At 38.2% G+C, this 24275-nt stretch overlaps 1 protein-coding gene across 6 annotated transcripts in view; it reads right to left on the bottom strand.

The window, feature by feature from the left end:
* The window catches only part of DPYD (dihydropyrimidine dehydrogenase), a 339434-nt gene that overhangs the window by 68369 nt on the left and 246790 nt on the right, over positions 1–24275 (bottom strand). For all 6 annotated transcript variants that reach the window (XR_010441181.1, XM_064719595.1, XM_064719591.1 and 3 more), the window contains 2 exons: positions 17300–17420; positions 16313–16432 (listed from right to left, as the gene is read on the bottom strand). Coding sequence is in view for 5 of the 6 variants with exons in the window: in XM_064719595.1 (XP_064575665.1) it covers positions 16313–16432; positions 17300–17420 (241 nt within the window). In the remaining variant the exon portion in view is untranslated. The remainder of the gene's footprint in view (positions 1–16312; positions 16433–17299; positions 17421–24275) is intronic.

Genomic DNA, 24275 nt, shown 5'->3' with positions numbered 1-24275 from the left:
TCCCATTTCTCAAGACTCACACAACCAAGAGTAGGAGAACTGATAGCTATACCTAAGGTAGCAGAAGCACACAGCCCTACTTTGCTTGCCATAGGATGAGTAGGAAGTTACTTGACACTTTTTTTCCTCCCAGCAATAAATGGAAACTACCTACCTTGACTGTTCGTGGGGATCTGCATGTGCCTGTAAGCTGGTGGGCTGTGTCATCATTTGGAAAGAAGTGCCATACCAGAGTCTTCTGAGATATCTGGGAAGCAGGCTACAGCTACCAGGGTAGGTTTGAGAAAAGAAGCAAAGCATGGGGGCCTTTGAGAATTTCACTTTGCTGTTTCTGACTCTGACACAAAAGCTTCTGGGCAGACAAAGATTTATGAGATCAAGAGCAAAACCTAGAGCTGTTCATCCTGAGGGCTGGATGGGATGTGATTGTTGTAGGACTAGCTACATTCTGGTGATCAAATTATGAGTTAGAGAACATCTGGGTTCTCACTTTACCTGCAGAAAAAAGTTTATTGGAAGGGTTCTTCAGCTCAAGATCTACCTTAATTTTAATACAGAACCTGATGGATCTTTGGACCAGCAATCTTCCATCTTTAGGTGGTTTCCAAGCACAAATATAGTAATGGGGGCTTTGAGCAGTTAGGTTAGTGTCAGCAGCTGAACTTGCTCCTACAAGCTGAGCTCACACCTTACATTATAGGCCAGTGTTGGCTAGCATCAGTTTCTTTCTCTGCTTTATTTTGGGAGGAAGGCACAAGAAGCTCCCATTTTCTGGCAGCTCCCCCTGGAGCCAGAGGGCATTATGCCTTTATAGATCTAAGGGACAGAGGCAGGATAAGAATGAAAAAATTTAAATAATGCACAAAACCTCCACAAACCTTGAGTTCTCTCTGAGCAATATTTACCACTAACTTGCCTGTAATGTTTTCTTAGAGCTTTCCTCCTTTGAAAAACTTTAAAAGCATGATTAAAGATTTTCTAGGCCCTAGCAAGACAGTGTGGTTTTAAGAAGATAAACACTTGGAGGGGCATTCTCTTTTCTTTTTCTTGTACATTTTCTTCTCTGAAATTGCAGATCTGTGGGTCAGAATGGACAGAGCACAAACCCACAAAGCAAACTAAAGAAAGTTCAGCAAAGACTTTGCAACCAGCATGCCCTATCAGAAGACTGTTCTGCAGCCAGACAATGAAAAACTGAGATCACAGTTTCATCAGCTCACAAATAAATTCACTGCCTTGAGCCAAGCCACTTCACAGTGTTAGTTGCCTCTATTCAAACATGTCTCTTCGTGTAAAATTATTTTCCTCCCCATGTCACTTTTGTCAGGTAAAACACTACAACCATTTTGTAGTAGAATAGTCTACAATGCAATTAAAGCTCTCTAGAAAAAACCACAATGCTTTCAGCCTTTCACTTTCTTCAGATGTGATTAGTTCCAGAAAGAGCAGGTATCATCACTCCTTTGTAGGCACTGCAGGTTATAAGATTAGTCCTCAGAGGTTGGCAACACATAATAAAAGTGCTTTATTCATAAACATCAATCAGTTTCAAGAATGGCAGTTGCTCACAGAATGGAAATATTCAGCTAATAACTACTGTAGACATTAAAACACTGTATGACAGATATGTAGTGCTCGTTACACCAGAACACTTTCTTATAATTATGCTTTCATAACCAGGTACATAAGTTTCTAAATATTCAGTTCCTTACACTTTGTTTGTTTTGTTTTTTTTTTTTTTGTAGGGTAGGTATTTAAAAAATACTCTTTCCCCAGAGGGTGGATGGGCACTGGGACAGGCTCCTCAGGGCAATGGTCACAGCACCATCCTGACAGAGCTCGAGAAGCATTTGAAAAATACCCTTGGGCACATGGTGTGACCCTTGGGGATGGTGCTGTGCAGGGCTGTGAGCTGGACTTGATGATCCTTGAGGGTCCCTTCCAATTCAGCATATTCTGTGATTTTTTTTAAAAATGAAATTTAGAGGACAACACTTAGTTTTTCATGAATGAAAAAGACCCCTCCAGCAGAGAGGTGATACCTTGGATTTAGTTGAAGCCTTAGATGTGCATGGATGACAATTTAGAATTTTCTTTTCTTCTTCTTTTTTATAACCTTCGCAATTATAGGAAATTTCATGCCATTTCTTTAGCTGAGAACGTACTGAAAGCTGAAGTCAGTGGCATAATGAAAAGCAAAATAATTGCTTGTCCATGCTGTGTAAACTATTTGTGGAATAAAGGAAGCCCAAACCCTATTTGGAGAGGCCTTTACTAGCTCTGGATATATTACTGAGAGTTGCTAATTAAAACATGGTTATATCAGTCCTGCTTGTGACCAGCCACACAACTCAGTGCTGATTTCAAGAAGAAATTATACACCCATATCATAACTCTTCTTTCTGCATTAATAAAAAATAACAGCATTAATAGACCTAAATATTCATTTGTTTGATGTATTCAGAGCAACAGAAGGGGGTGCAAGGGAATTTAGTGTATTGCTCTGTCAGATCACTTTAATTATCCAATGAGGGTAGCTCAGAGGGTGAGTAAGGGACTTAATTGATGTACTTACTCATCCCCTCAGCTTCCACTGAAGAAAAATGGTAGCAACACAACTCCTAAACTGCATTTGTTGGTCTTCAGTGATCAAAGTAAAGGCCAATTAACAGAAAGCCAGGGGCCCACAAAGTGTTTGTTGATTTTAACATACTGATCAGAACACACACTGCTACTGTTAAACACACAGCAGCAGTATCTGGCACTTACACAGTGCCTTCTAGGAGAGGATGTCCAAATATTATACAAGAGTATAATATTTTTATCTCCCAGAATAAGAAGTCTACACAGGCAGGCCTGGCAATGTGTGTAAAGAGAGCAATTCCACCTGAGCAGTTGGTCCTCCTGGTCACAAATCCCTTGTCCCAGAATGTCCTCTCACCCTTTTCTCTAAAACTGTTTGTAATTGAAAGGATAACTTTTTAGAAGTATGCTTTGTAAATCAACTCAAGCAGTCTCCTCTCAGAAGTAAATTACATCCTAATGGGCCAAGCACCTTATTCTGTGGGTTTTCATGGATGAGGTGTTATGTCCAGTCACACCACTGCCTCAAGCATAGAAATACAGGGGCTCACAGAAGCACACAGGACTGTTCTTGACTGTTGCTGTCACCCATAAAGGAATTATTTTCTCCATCCTTCCTATCTTTCTCTAACCTAAAAGAAAACATATATGATTCACTATGGGGCCAGTATCTTTGGGAAAACTGTGTTACTTCTGTGTTTTTCTTGATTATGTACAATTCTTAGAATTCTGAAGGTTATTTTAGGCAAGCAATGTACATAACAAAGTGAGGATATTTGAGCTATTGCTGACACAATACTGCGTATGGAAAACTCAAAGAGGAAGACTCACAACAGCATAAATGCTCCATGTGAAACTCTAACACATCTGTTCAGCACTGGAAAGCCTGCATTTAAGTCCAAAGTACTAGAAAGCTGAGACAAGTGCATTTTTGGAATCAAAACAAATGACGGTAATTTAAGAAAATACTAAGAAGCACACAAAGGCTGTACAATGCCATATGTTGCACAATGCATCTGGTAATCAATTTAATGTATATGCCAAGTTTACTAGAAGCCCAAATTGGCTTAAGTTCTTTACTCAGAAATTCAAAAAGTAAACTAAAAGCATTCCAAACATGGTGCTCTTACAATTAGTAAAAAAGTGGATTTTTCTTTTTACCTACAGAACACCCAAAAAATAAATCTCTTAAATTACCTCCCATAATGAATACACATCCAAACTTCACTTTTGATCAATAGCTTTCATAGACCCACAGTTTTAGGACATGGTTTGTTCTACAGTTTAAAAGATAAATGTGATTTTAAAATTATTTTATGCTCAATGTTTACTTCTGTCTTGTAGGTTTGAAATCATGTAGGTTTTATGCTGTCATTTGTGATTCTATACACAATACACTACTGAAGATGTCATCAAACATAGATGTATAACCAACCTTGCAAGTACTGTGGTCCTAAATCAAATATGAATCCACCATTACAGTATTAAAAATACAGCAGAAATCCCTAATTCAAGTGGACAGTATCACCTATAAAGCCAAAATAAATGGTGTAGGATAATAGTTTCCAGACCTGGGTCACAGTGTCAGTGCAGAGACTTGAGCTGCGCTAACTGACCAAGCTTGATCTTGCTTGCCAGAGCATGCTTGTCAATATTTAGCTCCCAGAGAGTATGTCATGAATCTTTACAAAAACTAGCATAAATACAAAATACTATAGCAGCTGCTGTGATCCTTTTTCTAACACTGAGATTAAATAGCTGAAATTTGTTTTGAGCTTTTTAAACCAGAAGATGTGTGCCATATACCTACTGTAACAAGAAAGTGAGAAACAGCATTAAGGGATTGCAATGCTGTTATTAGGGCTTTAAAAATACATAAAACCACCAGATGCTTACATTAAGTGATTGGAAGATATTTTAATGCCAAGCTTAAAAATATCACTTTCTCCTGTAACATCAGACTAGAAAATGGACTGGGATAAAATAGCATACACCGGCATTTTCAAAAAGAGAAATCTAAGCTGCAACAGTAAACCCCACATCATTTATTTGCCTAACCACTGGAATTTCACCACAAAATGTAGGTGCACACTGCCTTAGGCATTTGACAGCAGTACATACACTAATATGTAAGGAATACACTAACCTCAAATTTCTGATGCATCAATGGAGCGAGAATGGAAGCCACCTCTGAGAATCCTTACAGGGATGAGGGGGAAGCCTGGGAGTCTCCCAGTGAAGTGCCTGATGCTTGGGGGATAACCCTCAGCTGTACCTGGCTAGCACCTCTGCTTCCATCTGCTGTATTCCCTGAGCCTGGCCATTCTGGGACAGCCCCAGAGGACTCAGGGACACAGACACACGTGGCAGTGTCACAGCTCAGGAGGGCAACGCAGGTGGCACAGGCAGAAAAGAGCACCACTGCTGCCTGCCTTCCTTGCCAGCCTCATTGGTGAGAAACAGAAAGAAACAGCAAAGGACAGAGGAGACAGCCCTGGAAAAGCCCAAGTTTGCAAAAGAGACTAAGAGTGACATATTTTTAGGACCCTTTCACACTATCTGACTCTAACAGTAAGCTGGGGATGTCCTCAGAGCCGCAAAATATTAAGCCTGAAAGAAAAATAAACACACCAGAAAGAAATCTTTGTGCCAGCCCCACTCAGAAGGGAACTCTGCACTAAAACTCCCCACAACAAGATGGAGCAAGACTTCCCTACGTCTGGCAGGGTTTACCTCCTTTCTGGATACCTGCCAAGAACTAATAATCTAAAATGGTTTTATTAAAAAAGATGCAAAAAACCTCTCCGTTATACCAATAAATCAGAATGTACCACTTAGTAGATTTTACTAATATTTCTTGACAAAGTAAGGTGCCAGGAGATCTTCCTTGGAAGTCTGAATTCTTCAGATCCCACCTTGAGCAAGTTCTGAAGAAATTTCTCCTTTTATACATAAGAAAAAGGAACAGATTCTTATGAGAATTGTTTGGCAGTACCTTCTCTGTAAGCACACAAAATTTATCAGTGTCTAGAATGAGAAGATTTCTCTGATTACTCACTATTGAAAGCTAAGCAGCTCTTGAGTGGGCATGTACCCAAAGATTGGTGAAAACACTGCCAATTCTGGGGTACTCAAATAGGTGAGCAACTGACATGGCCATAACAGCATAAAGTAGAGCAATAGCTGACAGGATTTAGATAAGCTTGGCCCAGGCAAAATCTGGACTGGAGTAACCACACATTCTTTTGGAAACCAACAGGTCGCTCAATGGGGTCATGAAACGTTTGTGAATGGACAGACACTGCTGTAACACAGTTGGCTATGTCTTCACTGACATGCCTGCTTGCAAAAACCACACAGCTTTCTCCTCATTTTGAGCTGCCTGTAACAAAGTTCTTTACAACATCAGCCTTGCCTCAGGGCTGAGTCAGGTGTGGTACCACACATTCTAGGGACACACATGCCATTAAAAACACCATCTCTTTGTATCTGCAATGGATTTCTCATTCTGGAACACTGGGACACTCTCCTCAACTGTTCTCCCTCGGCTCTCACTTTTAACCCAAACAACAGTGGCTCAATCCCTGACTATGAGTGTCTTCTGGGACTTAAATGGAATTTAGGGAAGATGGTTACATGGTCCATGTTAATAGCAAAGACAATTTCAATTACCCAGCAATGCAGAAACTGCAAATTGATCATAAATTGGAAAACTGAATTCCAACAGCAGGTTCCCTAAAAGATTTTGTAGGATATGTTTGTATATCCTGTGTGTGAGCAGGACATTTATACAGCTCATTGTATACAATGAGGTGCTTGCATGAAAAGGCACATTAAAATGCAGATTCCCTAGCTGACTACTGTATATTAGATGCATTCTTTTGAAAGGTTAAAAAAAATGTTCTGATGGTTGTGAAATACATTTATAAATGCTTCTGGTAATCATTTGCAAGGAATGAAGTGATGCCCAGTGAAATACAAATCCAGAATCTATCCAGTAAAACAAATCTGCTCTGTTTTGTCTTCTGTACTTTACGCGTGAAGTTGGTATTAGGATTTATTCCTTATTCAAGCAGGATACTAGAAAATACAGAATGTTAGCAGGATTTAGGTGAATAAAGAAGGTGAGTTCATAACAAATCATAGCTAACCAGTGGTAGAACTGTTCAAAGCTACACAGAAGCAGGACATCAGCACTAATGAGGTAAGCATATCCTTCTGAAGCTGATTGGTGTAAACAAATGCCTTGGATTTAAACTTGTTCCAAGGATAATTTCTTCATTTTTTTTATAAACCCCTGTATCTGATTGTCAAAACATCCTGAAACAGGATTGCTCCCAGCAAGCACACCTTCATGTAACTGTGAAACCTTCTCTTCAAGACACTGTGACCCATTTCTAAAGCACATCAATCAAGCACTTTGTAAGTGGTGGGAATGGTGAGAGCCTCAACATCCTCACAGAGATGCCAAAGCTGTTGAGGCTATTGAGACTGCTGATCCAGAGGGAGGAGCTCGCACACAATAGAGAGGTTGGGGTGCTTTGGCAGCAGTGGTAGGATCCCCACAGAGATAGGAAAAGACAGTAGTCAGTCAGCCTATTCTGCAAGCACAGTTGTCCCACAGAGAGAAGGGAGAACAGGAAGAAGCTCCAGGCTAGTAAATGTTAAATAAGAAGTAATTTTTCTAATTATTTTTTAGCTCCTATTTTGATTTTGATCTGTAAATGTGATGCCGGTTTTTTTCATAAATGCAAAAATGTGTTTATTCTCCACATGAGAATATGCCTCCACAGAATAAAGATGGGCTCTACAGACAATATATGCCACTTGGTGACTAGAGCAAACCAATATGCAAAGTAATACTGAAAAAAAATCAATGTGCTTGTGACACACCAGGTCAAACTCAGGGGTTTTAACCACTGCTGATAAAATTGTTACTCAGAATTGTTTACAAATTCTACCAGATTCTTGATTTGGTTTTGAGGGTTTTTTTTTGAGGGGGGGAGATTATAATTAGAGGTTTTACTCTGACTGACAGGTACAGTTTATAATTTCCACAGAAGGCATTTGTCTCATTGATCACTCTTAAGCACCACCTGTACCACAAGCCCTGCTGTTGATTCAGATCTGGAATAACAAGTCAGCAGGAAAGATGATTATGGGCCCTGCACCGTCAGCAACACAGACCTTGGAGCATCGACATGAAATCACATGAACTGGGTCCCTATTTACTTTGTCAGGTCTTTCCTCTGCCTCCTACACTGAAGCTCCCTAAACTCTCATAACAAGTATACAGGTTTTAATCCATCATATACACACTGCAACAAAGCTTTGTACACCTACACCTGCTTGAACTCTGCCACTTGGAGCCATCTTTGTGCTCCAGTCCATGACCACACACCTGTCACTTCTTCTGGAATGACAGAATGTACATGTGCATCACCTGCACACTGAGAGAGGAACGCTTGCCTCATCCCTAATTTAGTGATCACCAGAGAAAGGTCAGCAGCCGGAGCGACCCTGCCAGCCAGCCACTGGGACAGCACAGGGCACACAGGTCTCCCAGCTCAGACACACTTTTGCAGTCAGCAGTAGCCTTTCAGCTGTAGGAAAGGCTGGAGAGTTATACTGCCCGCCATCACAGTCTCTAGACCTCATTCAAGCATTATTTTGAAGTCAAAATAAATTTTGACTTCATTGTGACTGTCTGTGGAGAGAGGTGAGCAAGACTGAGACCTGCTGAGACTTAATGGCAAACAAATCTAGCAGTAGACTTCACCAGAGCTTTTCTTGATTTTTATTACTTTAATTAATGTCCATTTGAAAATTTTGACAGTATATTCATTCCTGTGTTAGAATAAACTAAAAAGTACTTAAATGCCAAGTACTATTCAAATAAATAATTAATAAGATACTGAAAGTAATTAAATGACTTCTGAAATTAATTATAGCAATCTTTTTACAACAGAAATATTTCAATTTTAAACACAATAATCTTCAAAAGACATGACACAAAAGAGATTTTTTTGGGGTGTGTCTTCGCTTAAAATTAGAACAGGTGATCATAAGACACCTTTTCCCAGACCTGGCAGACATGGAAAGAATCAACTCATGCTAACGAAGTCACCACCAGTGGGTTTGATCTTGCTGATATTACCAGAAGGAAAGATTTTCTGCTCCTGACTGACTTACACCTCTTTATCAGCTCATAGTTTACCTGTGGTACATTCATCTATACTCATTACTGCAAATACAAGCCCCTGCTCCACCAACCTGCTCTGAAACACTTTTAAAACCTGCTTTGAAACATTTCTTTTATCTTCTAATTCCCATTCTTTGTTAATCAGACTGTGTCTTCAAGAGGCTAACTATGAGAACACTCAATACTTAATCATGTTAATCTATACCACTATATGAACAGATTTCCAATTTTATCTTCCTGCACCCAGAATAAACCTTCATGTTCTTTCTCCCATGCTCTTTTTCCACAATCTATACTATAGTGATTTTCTCTTATTTTTTTATATTACGTCTGAAAAGAATTTATGATTTTATATTAATTGTTTTCTGATATGTGCCTTTGGTTGCCATGAGTTAGACTCCATAGCTTAACACTTATCTGTTTATAAAAAACCCCAATCAACTGTGAAATGAATTATTTCAATTGTACATATTCCATATGAGCTCTGATAGAAACAGTAAATCCAGAGTGTTCAACAGCAGCAGTTTAGAGATTAACCTAATTACAGGCTATTAAACCAGGAGAATGCAGCCAATTGCATTTCTAGCAGCCTGCACAGAACAGCAACAGATAATGATGATTTGATGGTTTTCTAGGACTTTGGAACAAATACTTGGCTTTTAGTCTGAGAGCAATGCTGGACATTCCTGTCTGATGCTTGGGGGATTCAGCCAACTAACAGATACATTTGGTGAAGAATCTCATTCTAGTCATGCCCTCCCTTCCTAATTTCCCTTTTCACTGTTTTGTCGTCTTTGCCTGTTCCTCAGGGAACCGAGTGATTGATAGCCTAATCCAATGACTGTATTACAGCTGCCTCAACTTGGACTCTTTTCCTTATCATTAGCAGTTAGCCTATGGTTAAATTCACAGCTCACTGCTTGGTACAGCCCCTGAGATTTAAGGGTCTGGCCTTTAGAAAATATTTAACATAAAATTGAAATCTTGACATACTGAGAATTCAGTTCTCTGCAAGGCTTCTTTAATTAATCCAATGTACTGTACCATTGTTCTATATGAGGCTCTGACATGGTGAACTGTTACTGAAGCTCACAGAGATGTGTAATTCTAAATTAAACACTCGCTTACATGTACCCACACTGCATTTGTTTCCCAAGTACATGTGCATGAATGTGAAAATTTAAATCCAATCTCTAACAATAATAAACCACAAACCAATTACACTCAAGGAGTAAAGACTCTTTATTCTTTCAAGCTCAGAATGAGCTTTTTTTCAAAGTAAGAGGAGGAGAAAACACAGCTTTGTTCAAATGCTCTGTGTAAAGACTCCTCCTTCATTCTTTCTCCAGGACTCATTTAATCTTTTGGTGAATGAAATCAATTATGATAATTTTTAATCAATGCACTAAAAGTATAAAGTGTTTTCTTTGTGGGAATGAAATTGGCTAGAAAATACTAAAAATTGAAAAAATATGCTTAGTTCTCTAACCTTATTTAGAGAATACTTATTTTAAAATAGCTATAGGAAGGATGTAGACCTTGATCTATGCTGTAAACCTTTGCCCTACTTCCAGTCAGTCGATGAGCTGCAAGCCTCTATGAAAATGGCAGCTGAGTCCCAGATGAAAAATTATGCATCTCATAAACTGCTATTCTGCTGAAATGTCAAGCTATGGCAGGGCTGTACCTCAAATTCAGCACTTGGCATTTTCCTTCTGTCTGCTTTGTTGCCATGAAGCAAACATGAACAGTGAGGATTTGTGTAGGGCAGGTAGCAGGCGAGCTCCCTGTCAAAAATCTATTATTAGGGCTCTGATCTCTCCTGCACAGACCAGTGATGGCAGTACACTAAGAGAAATCAGACTGCTGCAAGGACAAGACAGAAAACAGAGGACTCTTTGTGAATCCTGACATAATATATGCAAATAAGGGCTTTTAATGGCTGAGCTACATTGAACAGGAATAATAAAACAAAATTAAAATTGTACTATGGCATATATTTTGTTTTTCACTGCTTTCCACACTGTTTTATAAATATATGTTAATGTAAATAGTCTTTAACTCCTGGTAAATATTTATACTAAAGAGGAGTGCCTATGCATACATACATTTTGTTTTGTTTCCAGTGATGGGCAGCTTTTCATTCATTTCTATTGACCAAAATCCAAACTGCACTGTCACTAAGAGAACTGTGATGAGTAAAGTGAATGCTCTTAGTTGGTTTTTTCACTTTTCTTTTAATCATGTGTCACTGAACTAAAATTAAAAGGCAGCCTTTATTATTATAACTTTAACTTTTTCTCTTTCAATATAATTCATACATTTCAGATTAGAATATATGCCTCTATTAACAGAGTCAATATACATTTTAATTTAATAACTCCCAAAAAGCGTTCCCTTAAATGTCACAATTGCTCTTGGACAGTGTTTTTCTGAAAAAACAGACAGCTCCACAAACTTCAGAAAGTAACTAAAATTAACTGTCTCTGCTGTTTTCCAATAATTACACAGTCCTGTGTTTAATGACTGAATCCACCGCCTAGATATCCTCCTTCTCATATCCCTTGTGGGCAGCTATGAAGTTATAACACACAGCTTCCTGAATCTCTCTTTTTCTGGAAAATAAGCACATGTACTTGCACATGCTGTACAATAAATTTGTGCAAATAATGCCAAAATACTACAGCATATAATAAATGGACAAAGCAATAACAGCACACAGACATGAAGTATTTGAACTGCTACTGTAAAATACTGCAATATTTCTGAAACAAAGCATTAAAAGAATACATAGTGAGTGCACCGTAGAGAGACTTGCTTTTAACCTAAGTTTTTGCTAAGTCCAGTGTATGGTTTTATAAATTTATCCCCTAAGGATTTGGCTTCCAGACAAAAACAAAGAAACAAACAGATGACAAAAAACAAAAAAACATGGAAATTTAAACAGAAGCTCTGCTCTATTTTGCCTGCAATAGATATCCCATTGTGCTGCAATGTGATGTGTTTTATAAAACAAATCTGGAATATGGAAGCACAGTATGAAATCTCATGGAAAAAACCTTTTTTAAAAAAATTTAAAATACATTTCAAAGAAATAAATCTTAGGGAAGTGTGCAGCTGCCGACAGTATATTAACATTTCTCAGAAACCTGGAAGCTTTTTCTGGTATCTCTAAAATACCAGAATAAGCATTTTCAAAATAATTTACACTTACACAAACTAAAACATGTCTTTCAGAGACAGAGGTCATCATTCTTTGTGAGGATAAAAACCCCCACTATTTCCCTCTTTTTAATAGACAAATACCTTGCAAATACTCTTCCCATGTATAGGAAGAACTCATGACCAAATCTCACATATTCTACATTCTCAAACCTGAAATACTGCTAGATCCATTTTAAAAGCTTCTTAATGGAAATCAAACTGTCTCTAATGCTGCAAACACATATAACAGTTACACAGTTTGAAAAATTGTATCTTAATTTCAGTATTTTTTTCTTTCATCATAAGGGCTTATTTCCTCAACCATATTTTGTATGGACTTCATTAGGATAACTATGTTTTTTGAGTAATGGGCAGTTCCTCTAAATGTATTTTTTAAAAATTATTTTAAAAAAATGTATGAAGACTGGGGGATCCTCTAAACACAATGTTCTCTCAGATAACAGGGCCACAAAAATCTGCAGGGCTATCATAGCCTTTAGACTCATCTGATGCTCTACAGTGCAGATTGGAAATTAATTTTCTTTAGAAAACAACAATATATCAAAAATAAAGTGAAATTTTTCCTGAAAAAAAATTATATATATATATATATATTTATAGTCACAAGGATAGAGGTAAAAGTAGAAGAAAAACCTAAGATATTTTATAAAGCTCAATATTTTTAGGGTAAAACTGGAATCCAGGGGGCCCAGCTATGACCTGGGCTCACACCTGGGATTTAAACCTGGCTCTCCTCATGTTCAGGTCAGCAGGCTGTGCTAGTATGAGTGTGTATCCTGTGAGAGCTGTTTCACTTTGTATTAATAATTCAGTATTTGCAGGGAAGTGGAGAAGAGAGAGACTGGTCCTACAGCCTGGTAGTCAAACCTGGGATCCCTCCCTGTCAAAGCCAGCCAAGAAACAGGAGGGTAGAAAGGAGGAAACAGGGATGCCTCTTGCAGCTTAGCAATTTTCAGCTGATCAAATTAGATCAAAATAGGAAGGTCACTGCCCGAGCACTGGCTGGCAAGAAAACACTGACTCTGACAACTCAAAACTAAATCGGGCTTTCAAAGTAATCCCATTAAGTCTCTCCTTCTTTGAACAATTGTTTAAAAAACGTTAAAAAAAAAAAAAAAGAGACCAAAGTCTGTTCTCAAAATATCTCAGGATTTGGCAATGATGTTAATAAACTTTTTTTCTTATTATTTTTCTTTATGTTAGATAAATCATAGGAAACTACACGTGATTTCATAATTCAAGAGGAATTACAAAAAAAAAATTCCACTTCAAAAATGAAAAATGAACATCCTGCATACTTAGAAAAATGAAGAATGAACCTCCTGCATACAGCTGCTTCTGCATGAGGTAGACAAGAAAAGAAAGGATGAAGAGGCCAAGGGGAAATTTTATATGAAAAATATTTTTTCAGTATATGGCCACATAGGAGGACATTTTTGAACACTGGAGGACAGTCTGTCTGTCAAAATGTTGGGCAGCTGGACAGAGATGTCTGTCAGTCAAAATGTTGGGCAGCTGCTGGGGCACGGCTCTAACCCATCTTTGTTGTTTGCTCCTCATTGGAAACTTTCATCAAACTCAGAGGAGGGAGTTTGCACTCACCTGGGGCAACCTGCACTGCCCTAACACAGTGACTTTATAACTCCCTGGAGAACATCGGTCCTTTAAGAGATCAACTTCTTGTCCTGAGACCTGGTAACTGCCAGGGCCAGCAGACACACACAGAGGCTGCATAATGCTGAGGGTCACCACTGCTGAGTCAAGGTGCATTTCAGACCTCACCAGGACACCTCAGGGGACCCTGTGCTGAGACCTTGAGACCTCCACAGGGCTGGGGCCAGAACTCCTGCCTCACTCACTGCTCCTCTGGGCCATGGGAGCATCACCGCCAGTCCACAATCTATGCACATGGAAAAATCCAGAAAGCCTGATCCAGCTTGGCTGTGTGCTGTATCTGCCCTAGGTTTGTGCACGACAGAACAACAATGAACCAGCTGTGCTTTGGGAAAACACGCTGAAAATGAACCAGACTTACTGCTTCTATAATAGTGCTGCCTTTCACATCAAAAATTAATTCTCTCTTGAGAAGAATTATTTGGACAAACAACAAAAACTTACTGACTCTATCAGATAATAAAATAAAACAAATTTACGCACATCAAAATAGAAACTCAGTATGTTACGCTGTGAAGCAACTTTGATGCCAAGACCACAGAGCACTTCCCACCAAGCCTGTAGGCATATAAGTGGTGCTCCTGCCATCCCACAGACAGGGGAAACAGAGCACGGAAAGGTCAAGTGTCTGGCTGCAGGCCACGTGTCTCCGCTGTGGCACAGCTGGAACAGGAGAACGGCCGCCCTGCCCCTTGCTCTGACAAGATGACACACTCCCACTTTCTGTCTTCTTGTAAGCATGCTAGCTCTCCTAATTTAAAATTGCTTCCCTGCTTTTGGAAATTTGTATACTGCTACACCTGACTGCTGAGCAGGAAGTATTGTAATATCCTGCCAAGTTACTGACTTTACTGATTCCGTGGCTTTCTTTTGTGCAAGGACTTGTGGCATTGGGACCCAGTGATGACTCTTCCAAAACACAATAAATTGACAACACTTTCAGTATTCTAAATATTTTTTAAATAAGCAGATTTGCATCATAGGTAATGGTGCATCCTAAAAGTAATTTTTTCTCTCCTCTGATACACAAAAAAATTCAGGAAAAAAAAATTATACTTACACACATACACACACATATTTATACATATACATAAAATAAAGAAGCAACTTTTCTTTGGGTCCATTTAGTATTATAAACCACAGAAGTGCTGGACCATCCTCACAGCTGGACATGCAGGTGCCTCCGTAATTTACACTGCATACATGTTTCAAATTTGTGACATAGACACACTTCTCTAAAATGCAGCCATTTTATATATTTTATTAGGCAGAATTACGGTAGGAAGGAATATTCACAAATTGCAACTTAAATGAGAAAATGTGAATGGTGTTACTTATATAAAATACTACTGCAATAGTTCTTTTATTAATTTTTAATGCACAGCACCCACTGTGACCTCCTTTATTCTTTTCCTGTCAACATGGCAGGCTAGAGAAATTGAAATAGGTTTTAGCTGTTCTCTTCTTGTTCCCCTCTTCCTCCCATTTTGCATAATATTAAAATATAACATCTTATTGGACTGTCACTGTGAAACCATTATGCGATAGGCATAATGATTTTTTCTGATTGTTATCACTTTCTTACTTTTCAGCTTTCTCTAAAAAATTCCAAATTCTATGTAGTTATCTAAGGCAATAACGCAATTTGCCACTGAATACACTCATCTGAATTAAAGTTTGTTTAAAAGTCATCTTTTGCTACATTTCCTATGGTTCTCTAAGGATAACACCAGTCACATAAAATAAAGGATATTTTTGCCTGTCTGGTCTCCTCTGATTACTTTTTTGGGCTGAGGTAGGAGGCAGGTCCAATGGAATAATGTTTGACTCAATTGGGAGGATGCTATTACTTCTTTTATGTATATTTACTGCTACTTTTATCACCAAGGAGACTAATCTCCATACCAGTAAAGCCAAGAAACTCACAGTATTGTCTTCAGGGCCAAGTTTGTGTTGTCACAACAACAGAGTTCACAGGGTCAATAGATTAATACATTAGTGAGCATCGGCACTGAACCAGACTGTAAAAGTTTTGAAGCTGGTTTGAAAATTAAACTGTGAAGCAGGATTTGAAAATATGGGCTACACAAGATATTCTTGTATATCTTGAGGAATAGGCTACAAAAATATGCATATATTTGCCTAATACTGTCTATCATTTTTATCACAGTGAGAAGAGGAGGAAATAACCTCTCTGGAAAAAGTGCACTTAGTGGGAAGGAGCAAGGAAGGCTGGAGATTGGGCTATGAAACATACACTGCATTTGGATTGTTGATATTTCCCCCTGCGATGCCCTTTCATTAGCCTCTGTCTAACGTGGGGCCTGACAATTGTGACAGGATGAAAAATTTGAGGAAAAGCGAGGGTCACGAGGGAAGAGATTTCCTTCCCTCTCCAATGACCCTATCACAGTATTCTGATGCAGTACTTTACCATTAAGGAAAGGGCAACACAAGAGCCTTCACACTTAATCTGTTCCATCTGTCATGACTTAGAAACATTGACCAGCAGTGAGCTTTAAGGACTCGGTGCGACTGCAGACATGATATTCTAGCCCACTACAAGGACCTCCTGATGTTTTGAAAGCCTCCAAGGAAGTACCATGCATCAAAAAGGGCAACACCTACCTGACATGCCACCATATGTGGTCCTCAGTCCTCGACCAACTGCTGGCCAAGGTGTGCTGTCTGCTTTCAGTCCCATCAGTCCTGACACAGTGTTGGTGGCTGTAACACCATCTGCGCCACCTGTGAAAGAAAAGGTCAGTCGCTTTTTGTTAAATCAGGTGCGTAAGAACAAGAGAGGATAAAATACTGAAGAAAACCTGTGAAACTCTGAAATAACTAGAAATTCAAATAAACAGCTGGAGAGCAAAAGCAACAAACTGTAAGGGGATGCACAGAAAGGCCCTTATGACCAATCCTGGGAGAACAAATTTAGCACTAGCTTCGAGGCAGGCTGCATCAGCTGAAAGAGCTGTAAGGGCTGTAAGACAGCATGTGGAAATGCTGGGGCTGATAGGCAGATCTCTGCCCTTCAGCTGTGTGGGATAGAACCTGCTACAGCAGTTGTTCAACACCTGAAGGTACCCCAAAACAGTGGCCACCTCCTCCAAGCTTCTGTGCAGCAAGACAAAAGAAGCAATGTGACAAAGAAACAATTACCATGGTTCTAAACGATGGATTAATACACCTACTGGCAAACTTATTTGCTGCCACATTGTGCATTAAGCTCTAAGGAAAAAAATATATATACCTTCAAGTAGTGTATTTTTGTTTTCTCAGAACACACACACCATTTTCACTACTAAATATAGGAACAGGGGGATTTACAGTGGTATGGTAAGCATATAAATATGACAGAAGTAAGAGCATGCAGGGAAATACTATACAATTTATTCTTAACAGTCTAATGTGGTTCTCTTCATATATTGCTCTATTCCAGATGCATGAAAAAAATTAGGAAACCTTTCATCACTGTACTTATTCTAAATATATCAAACAATATATTTTCCTATTAGTTTCTGTTGTTATCTGTTATTCCAGCAACGTTCCTTTATTACCCCATGCAGCAGATCAGTAAATCTGCACAACTTGTGCACTGGAGTTACTCACCTTCCTGAGCAGCCATTGCAATTTTCACAATATCAGTGACATTTGGGGTCAGTTTGGCAAAGAAAGGAATGTGAACAGCTTGTCTAACCCAGCGACAGATGTTCCGTACCAGCTCTGGATCCTGTTCAAATAGGCCAGATAAATATAGAACATAATTAAAAGTAGTATGAACAAAAAGTATATTAAGGAAATAGAAAACTTTGTTCTAAGTGGCTATGCTGCAATTTTGTAAAATTGCACATCAGAACTGAGCTTGATCTCATTAGTTAACTTATTTCGACACACCAAGTAACTGCAAATCCACTACAGAAAGGTTTGTCTGTGAAAAAAAGGATTTTTTTTTCAGAAGACAAAGATATCACAAAATGTTCCCTTCTCAGAGAGAGGAAAATACCATTTTGGATGACAGACTATTTTACCCATTTCTTTTAAAAAATAATTTTCATTTTTAATGACTCACTCTATGTAAGGTACATTAACAACAAGCAGTATCCTATAAAATAATGTGAATCTGAAACATTGTCTGATCATGTCTTGATCAGAACAAGGATGAATGGAGGTTGCAGGGCTATCAGAATGCATTTCAGCTTTTCTGAACTCTGAGAATAACTTGGGATGGTCATAGTGTAAATGAAAGATCAAAATCTCTGTTAAAGCCAGAAATCGAAATCTTCAAGTGTTAGCTTTTCCTGATTTCCAGTCATTTACTTCTCTTATGGAATACATCTCATGTAGACAGTAATCAGCCGCCCTTTCCACTGAGGACAGCTCAGTAAATAACACCTGCCTCTGGCACATACAAGGGTCCTTGCTCAATGTAACTCTTGTTTTATTTTTCTGTGGGCAATTAATAATGCTCTTCAACAAGTACCTTAAAATTTGCAATACTGATGCATGGAAAACCTGGTGCATGTTCTTGTTAAAAATTGAACGGTGCTTTTACAAGATTCAGCACAAGTATTACCTGTGGGTAGGCTAATCAGTACTGCAGCAATTATTTACATTTACTAAGTCTTTATCACTCTCTCAGATAATGAAATCTGTCATATATGAATAATCTCCCTTTTGGATATTGTAAAACTCAGAAAGTTGTATTGCTTTGTAGTAACTGAGAATGGGATGAGACTAAATGAAATTTAATTTAAAACAATCCAGCAGACACCAAGGTTGCCAATCTAATGAACACAGGAAATATCCCCTTGTTGTTTTTCCTTTTTACACCAATGGCTAAATACAAACAAAAACCCCACAGGCTGTGTTCCTAGAAAGTACACAGTGCTTGACATGAATAGTAAAATCCTCAGACTTCGCTCTGGCATCCCAATAAAAGCGGTGATCTCCCACCCATGCAGCTGCCATGAAATATGCATGAAACGCTGCACCGGCAGTATGAAAGTAGTTGCAGCTTTGACTTTCATTTCTGTTTTGAATTTCCTTCAGGCCCAATGCAGAAATGAGAGACCTTCTAGAAGCCATGAATTGTATATCCTTTATGTTAATTTTTCTCCTTAGAAATCCTTGTGATAATGTTCAGGATGTGGCACCACATAACTCATTATGCTGACTTCCTAGTGCTTATAGTGCTACCATAAAAATTCCTACTCTAACACACTGCCTTAAAAAATTCAATTATTTTAAACCCCATTGAATAACTTTTTGGGAGACATCTTTCATAAAACCCAGTTTTCATCCTGTCTAAGACAATTTAACTAGTTCATCTTTCGTCATAAACAATAATTGTTTGGTTTTTTCCCCTGAAAGTAAGTAAAGATCTTTATTTTCAATCAGTTCTATTTCTGACAAACCAAGATTAATGCAATTAATGCAATGGAATGGTCTTCTATTTCTCATGCTAGTAAACAGTTTAAATATCTGATTGCACAGCACATGATTAGAAAAAGCCCTTTTGAAAGGCTCACTTGTATCAGCCTTGGAAAACTGCCCATATTTGGTCCCCATACAATCACAGGTAAATTAATAAGAAAATAATTCAAAAATTCAAGTGAAGGAGGTAAAATCTTTCATCCTGTTTCACTTAATATTCCAGGGAAAAAAATGAATGTTTAGTAAGTAAACACTGAAATAACAAAAGTTAAAACAGTGCTCTGTTGTATAGTGAGACAGTTACTGATAGAAATTGGAGAGTTGATGAATTTTATACAAAAAAATTAGAATTCCCATTAAATTTGACAATTCTGAACTGAAACCGGTATTTCTGAAGGTAATTTCCCCCCAAAATGTTTTATACAATTAATTTGCACATTAAATAAATCTCATATGAAGAAAATGCTGGTTAACTTTAAAAAATGCCAGTTTACCCTTGTGCCACACCCAAAAGCCACATCCGTGTGTTGTATCTTGCTGCTTCCCTTTACAGTGCGAGTCCTACAATGGAGTTGTGCTGGAACATCCAGATGAGCCTTTCTTCCACCCTCCTCCTCCTCCTCCCCTTGCTCTGCCTCCAGACCCTCCTGCTCATGTTGCTGCTGGTGCAGTTACCAGCAGAGAGGCACCTGAGCCCCCCTCTCCCCTCCCAGCAGTGACACTGGCAGCGCCCATTGGGCACAGCCTGAGCATCCCTGCTGCCAGAGGGACTTCTGACATGAAGTCACTGCCTGAGAATACCAGAGCTTTTGTGCTCTACAGACAAGACAAAAAATGTATTCAGAAAGAGGAATAATATCCTCACCTGGTTTTGTTCAACTTCACATTTTCTTCTTTAGATCATTAAGAGAAGTCATTGTTAATTTATAAATTTTGTAATTTCTTACTCTGTTTTCACTAAGGACTTGGAAAAATGCATTCTAAGCAATCAGATGGCTGAAAACCAGAAGATACTGATGTCACTGGACAGAAACTTTTCATAGGAAATGAATAAACTACATTTCTATAGTCCGTGGAAGTGCACTGGATGGTGCACAACTTCTCCACAGAAGCTTCCTTGCCTTTAGACTAAGACCGAATTGCAGATGTCACACAACAACACACTTTTGAGAAACACTAAAGTGATTAGATATAGAGAATTCACTTCTAAACGCAGTCTTTGACTAAAGAAATGGAACTCAAAGCTTCAGATTTCTGAGAATACTAATTTGACCCATCCAAAAAAGTTTTAAACTCAGGCACAAATTTACCAAAGTGAGTAGCATGATACCAAAAACGAATTTTTAAGAGGTTATGTACAAGTATCCTTCTGCCTAATTCATTTGACTGATTGAGGACCTCCCATCTCCTTGGATTTCTGAAAGACCAACCTCAATTCACAAATCGCTTTTTGCGATTCTTTCTTGGATTTATAAAACATCCAAGGATAAGCATGTAACTTGTGAAAGAATGAATCTTGAGGCCCAATAAATCACATTACAAAACAGTCAGTGATAATACAACACAAATATCTTTTTTTTAGTCCAATCTAAGTTTATGAAAGTGCCTGCAGCTTTTATCATTGATAAAGTGGTTGACGAAGCTTGCCTAGTCAAGAAATATTTTCTAAAAGGCTTGCTATGTAAAATGTTACTAGCTGTAAAAACAGCTGGGCATTTGTATTAACAAAACCAACAATAGAAACTAAATAAAATACTATTCTGCTTAATTTAGTAAAGGAATGTACTGCTTTTGATTCAGTCTACCATGTTGCTAAAAATTACCTTCTTTCATTACACATAACTGGGTTTGTTGGTTCTCCCATTAAGAATGATACAGTGTGATTGTAACAGAACGGGTAGCATAATTTTACACTGTGTGTCAATCCAGAAGAATGAACAAATGCTCCAATGGACTGTAACATCTATTGCCAGCACACTTTGTTTATCTGCTGTATTTTAATTTTTATTTAAACAAATTCCATCTAAATAAAAGCTTGGTAAAATTATCATTGGCTAAAACGTTATATTGATTCATGCACTGTACCTACAAGAATCTGTTGGTAATTTAATACCACTCTTTTGGTATAAGCTGTACATCAGCATGTCTTCTGTCTTCCTGTTAATCAAATAATGCTTGTTTATTCCAAAGGCACAGGAGATTTGAATGTTACAGGGGTTGTCTTTTTACTTCCCTAAGCAACAGTACAGAATCATTTTTCCTGAATATTCATTATAGCCTTGGGCTAGATGAAGCTTTTAATCCTAACTACTCATTGCCAATGGGTAGATATACTAGAGGAAAAACAACTATTCACCTTTTTTTCTAAATGATCACATGATAAGCTTAACTACAACCATAACTATAAGTCCTCAGAAATTAAAGCAGCAAGTTGTCTACTGATTGCATTTGGCATCAGTAATGAGATGAATCCCCTGTCCTATCAGCCCCAAGGCAGATCCATCCTGCATGTTTAAAAGCAGCGTGAAAATGCTGTGCACAGAGTAGGTCACCTCTCCTTGTGTCTCATGGAAAGAAACAAAACCATGATGAGATTACCACAGAAATGTCTGGCTGCAGATTTTTGGAAATTTTTATTGTGACCTATTTTCAGTGTTCTTTCAGGGCCCTCATTTTTGCACTACCCTGTTACAGCACAATCTTTACACTGCATTCAGAACACCTCTCCGAGATAGAGAATTACTATTATACCTGTTCAATAAATGGAGAGATGAGAGTCAGATGGCCTGAGGTGCATCTCCACAAATCACCTTGCTTTGGTGCCCAGTTTTGCGGAAGTCATTTGCATAAGGACTTAAAAAGGTTTGTCTGGCAGAAAACCGCACTTAATTCTCTGGACTATACCTTAAATCATGAGATACTTTACACATTAACAACAGAAATATTTTTAATACTTGGATTTAAACAGATTTTCAGAGCATTGGAATTATGCAAAAGATAGAACTACAACTACTTTAGGGTAACAAACGTGTTTGTTAACTATGCAAACACTCCTTGGGAAGCACGTGTGTGAGTACATGTACATCTACATGTGTGCATATATATAGAGAAAATACAAATAGCAGTCTGAAAGATGTCATAAAAAAACCTCAAACCTGGAATTTTCCCCAAGAACTTCATAAGAAAGGTTAACACTCAGTAGAGCACATTAGTTGATCATGTCTAATGAGCACTACAGAAAATGAGGCTGTCCCTAAAAAATGGTGGCAGTTCTGTCTCACTGAGAGCACGACAAGGACTTGTACAGTTGTGGAAAGAATGAAAATGCAGCTTTTCTCAGACCAAATCCTGACTCTGCACATGTATGAAGGCTTCATTACATAGACCTACTGGATTTATCACTACACATCATGTTGATAATTTGTGTTGGTCCATTATTCTGACCGTGAGGATGGGAAGTTCTAGATGGCACAATGAGTGTTGCAAGACACAGCAAGACCTTGCATGTAAAGTCCTTAAACCTCATCTATCACTGACTACAATGACCTAAACAAAAAAACTTCAGAAATAAAATATTTTATCATATTTAATATAAAAGTCTAATCTTCCTCGTACAAGTCAAATCTTTGGTGGCCACAAGACTATTCTGATGTTTATTTGTTGCCTATGAGTTTTATGGCTAAATGCATTATTTTAACATGTTTGCAATTTTAAATGCTGATAGTAAGTTACAGAGGACTTATTTTTTATTAATTTAGCACACATGAAGCAGGCATAAGATTTCTTATGTGCAGATAGGCAAGGGTTGGCAAGTGCAACAACACTGCATCCTTCCCATGACAGATTTTCTTTCTGTACTGGTTCTTCACACAGAAAACCTGTATTTCTGTTGTATCTATTAGCATTGGAAGATTTTTTTTATGAAAAAATGTTCTATAGTTAACTTCTCATTCTGAGCAGTAGATAGATTTTTCAAAATAGTACCCATATCTACAGGAAAAGAGGGAGAGCTTTTATGATTACAAGAATGATGTTGCATAAGAATAAGTAAAGCTTTCTAGGTGAGAATTTTCAAGACTCATCTGTTAAATTTAATACATGTACTACTCTCACTTTACTGTTTCATTCAACAATAGTCTACAAGGGAAGAGTTAAACCTATCCTCAGTCAAATTGCTATCTGATGGCCCAAGAGGACCCAAATGCATCCTCATCTGAAAAGCAAAGAAGGAGAGGAGGATCTTCCCCTATCTGCTGGTAACCTCCATGCAGAAGGTCAGCTTTCTAGAGCATCCTACTCTCCCTGTGAACATTACAGTGGCACTACTGCAGTGTGGAAAGGCAGGGACAGGATACATTTGGAGCAGCTTTAGAAAGTGAGTAATGTTAATTTGGGTAGACCCTTCACATATTCAATCCACTCTACTGTCTCCATGTGTAGCTGCAGATCTGCATCTTTTACAGAGATCCCATAAATGTAATGAGGATGTCCTAGCCTGACAAGCTGTTAGTTTAAATGTGTCTATCCCATATTTCTTGTCCAGAAAACCATTAGAAAATCGTAACTTAAAAATAAACCAAAAAACCGAACCCTAAAAACAGGAAAATCCCAACTCTGTGGGTGAAGAACTATTCCTTTGCTATTCATTAAAATATGAAGAAAAAGTAGAAGTATGGGAATTCCACCTTAAAGCATTGCACATCACTATCTGTAGCCTTCACTACTTTTATATATATATGTATATATTAATGTGTGCATTTTAATATTTATCCTTTACACCACTATCTCTTGTCTTTCCTGTATGAGAGGCCCAAGATTGTCTTCATAAAACTGTCTCTCTCTAAACCTACACAAAATTTCCCCTGTACCAAAACACAGAATTACAGTCAATCATGGTAGCAAGAGTCACCACTGCAGAATCTCATGGTTAGTTTTACTGCCTTCTTACACCCTAGAAAGGAGCAATTTAGGTTGTGCATTTGTCCCATTTCAAACTTAATTAAAGCTAACAATTTGTTTAAAGCCTGTCAAAATAAGGGAAGAATTTCCCAGGATAAAAGATGAATAACTCTCAGCTTCTCATCTAGAGTAAAAAATTCTTCCTCATTTCTCAGGAAATTTGACAGCTTTTGGTCAACATCTATTGACCGCA

Source organism: Zonotrichia leucophrys, chromosome 8 (assembly GCF_028769735.1).
Source record: "Zonotrichia leucophrys gambelii isolate GWCS_2022_RI chromosome 8, RI_Zleu_2.0, whole genome shotgun sequence".
NCBI lineage: Eukaryota > Metazoa > Chordata > Aves > Passeriformes > Passerellidae > Zonotrichia > Zonotrichia leucophrys.
The sequence above is the reverse complement of the archived record's forward strand: the minus strand, read 5'-3'. Positions and strand labels throughout refer to the sequence as shown.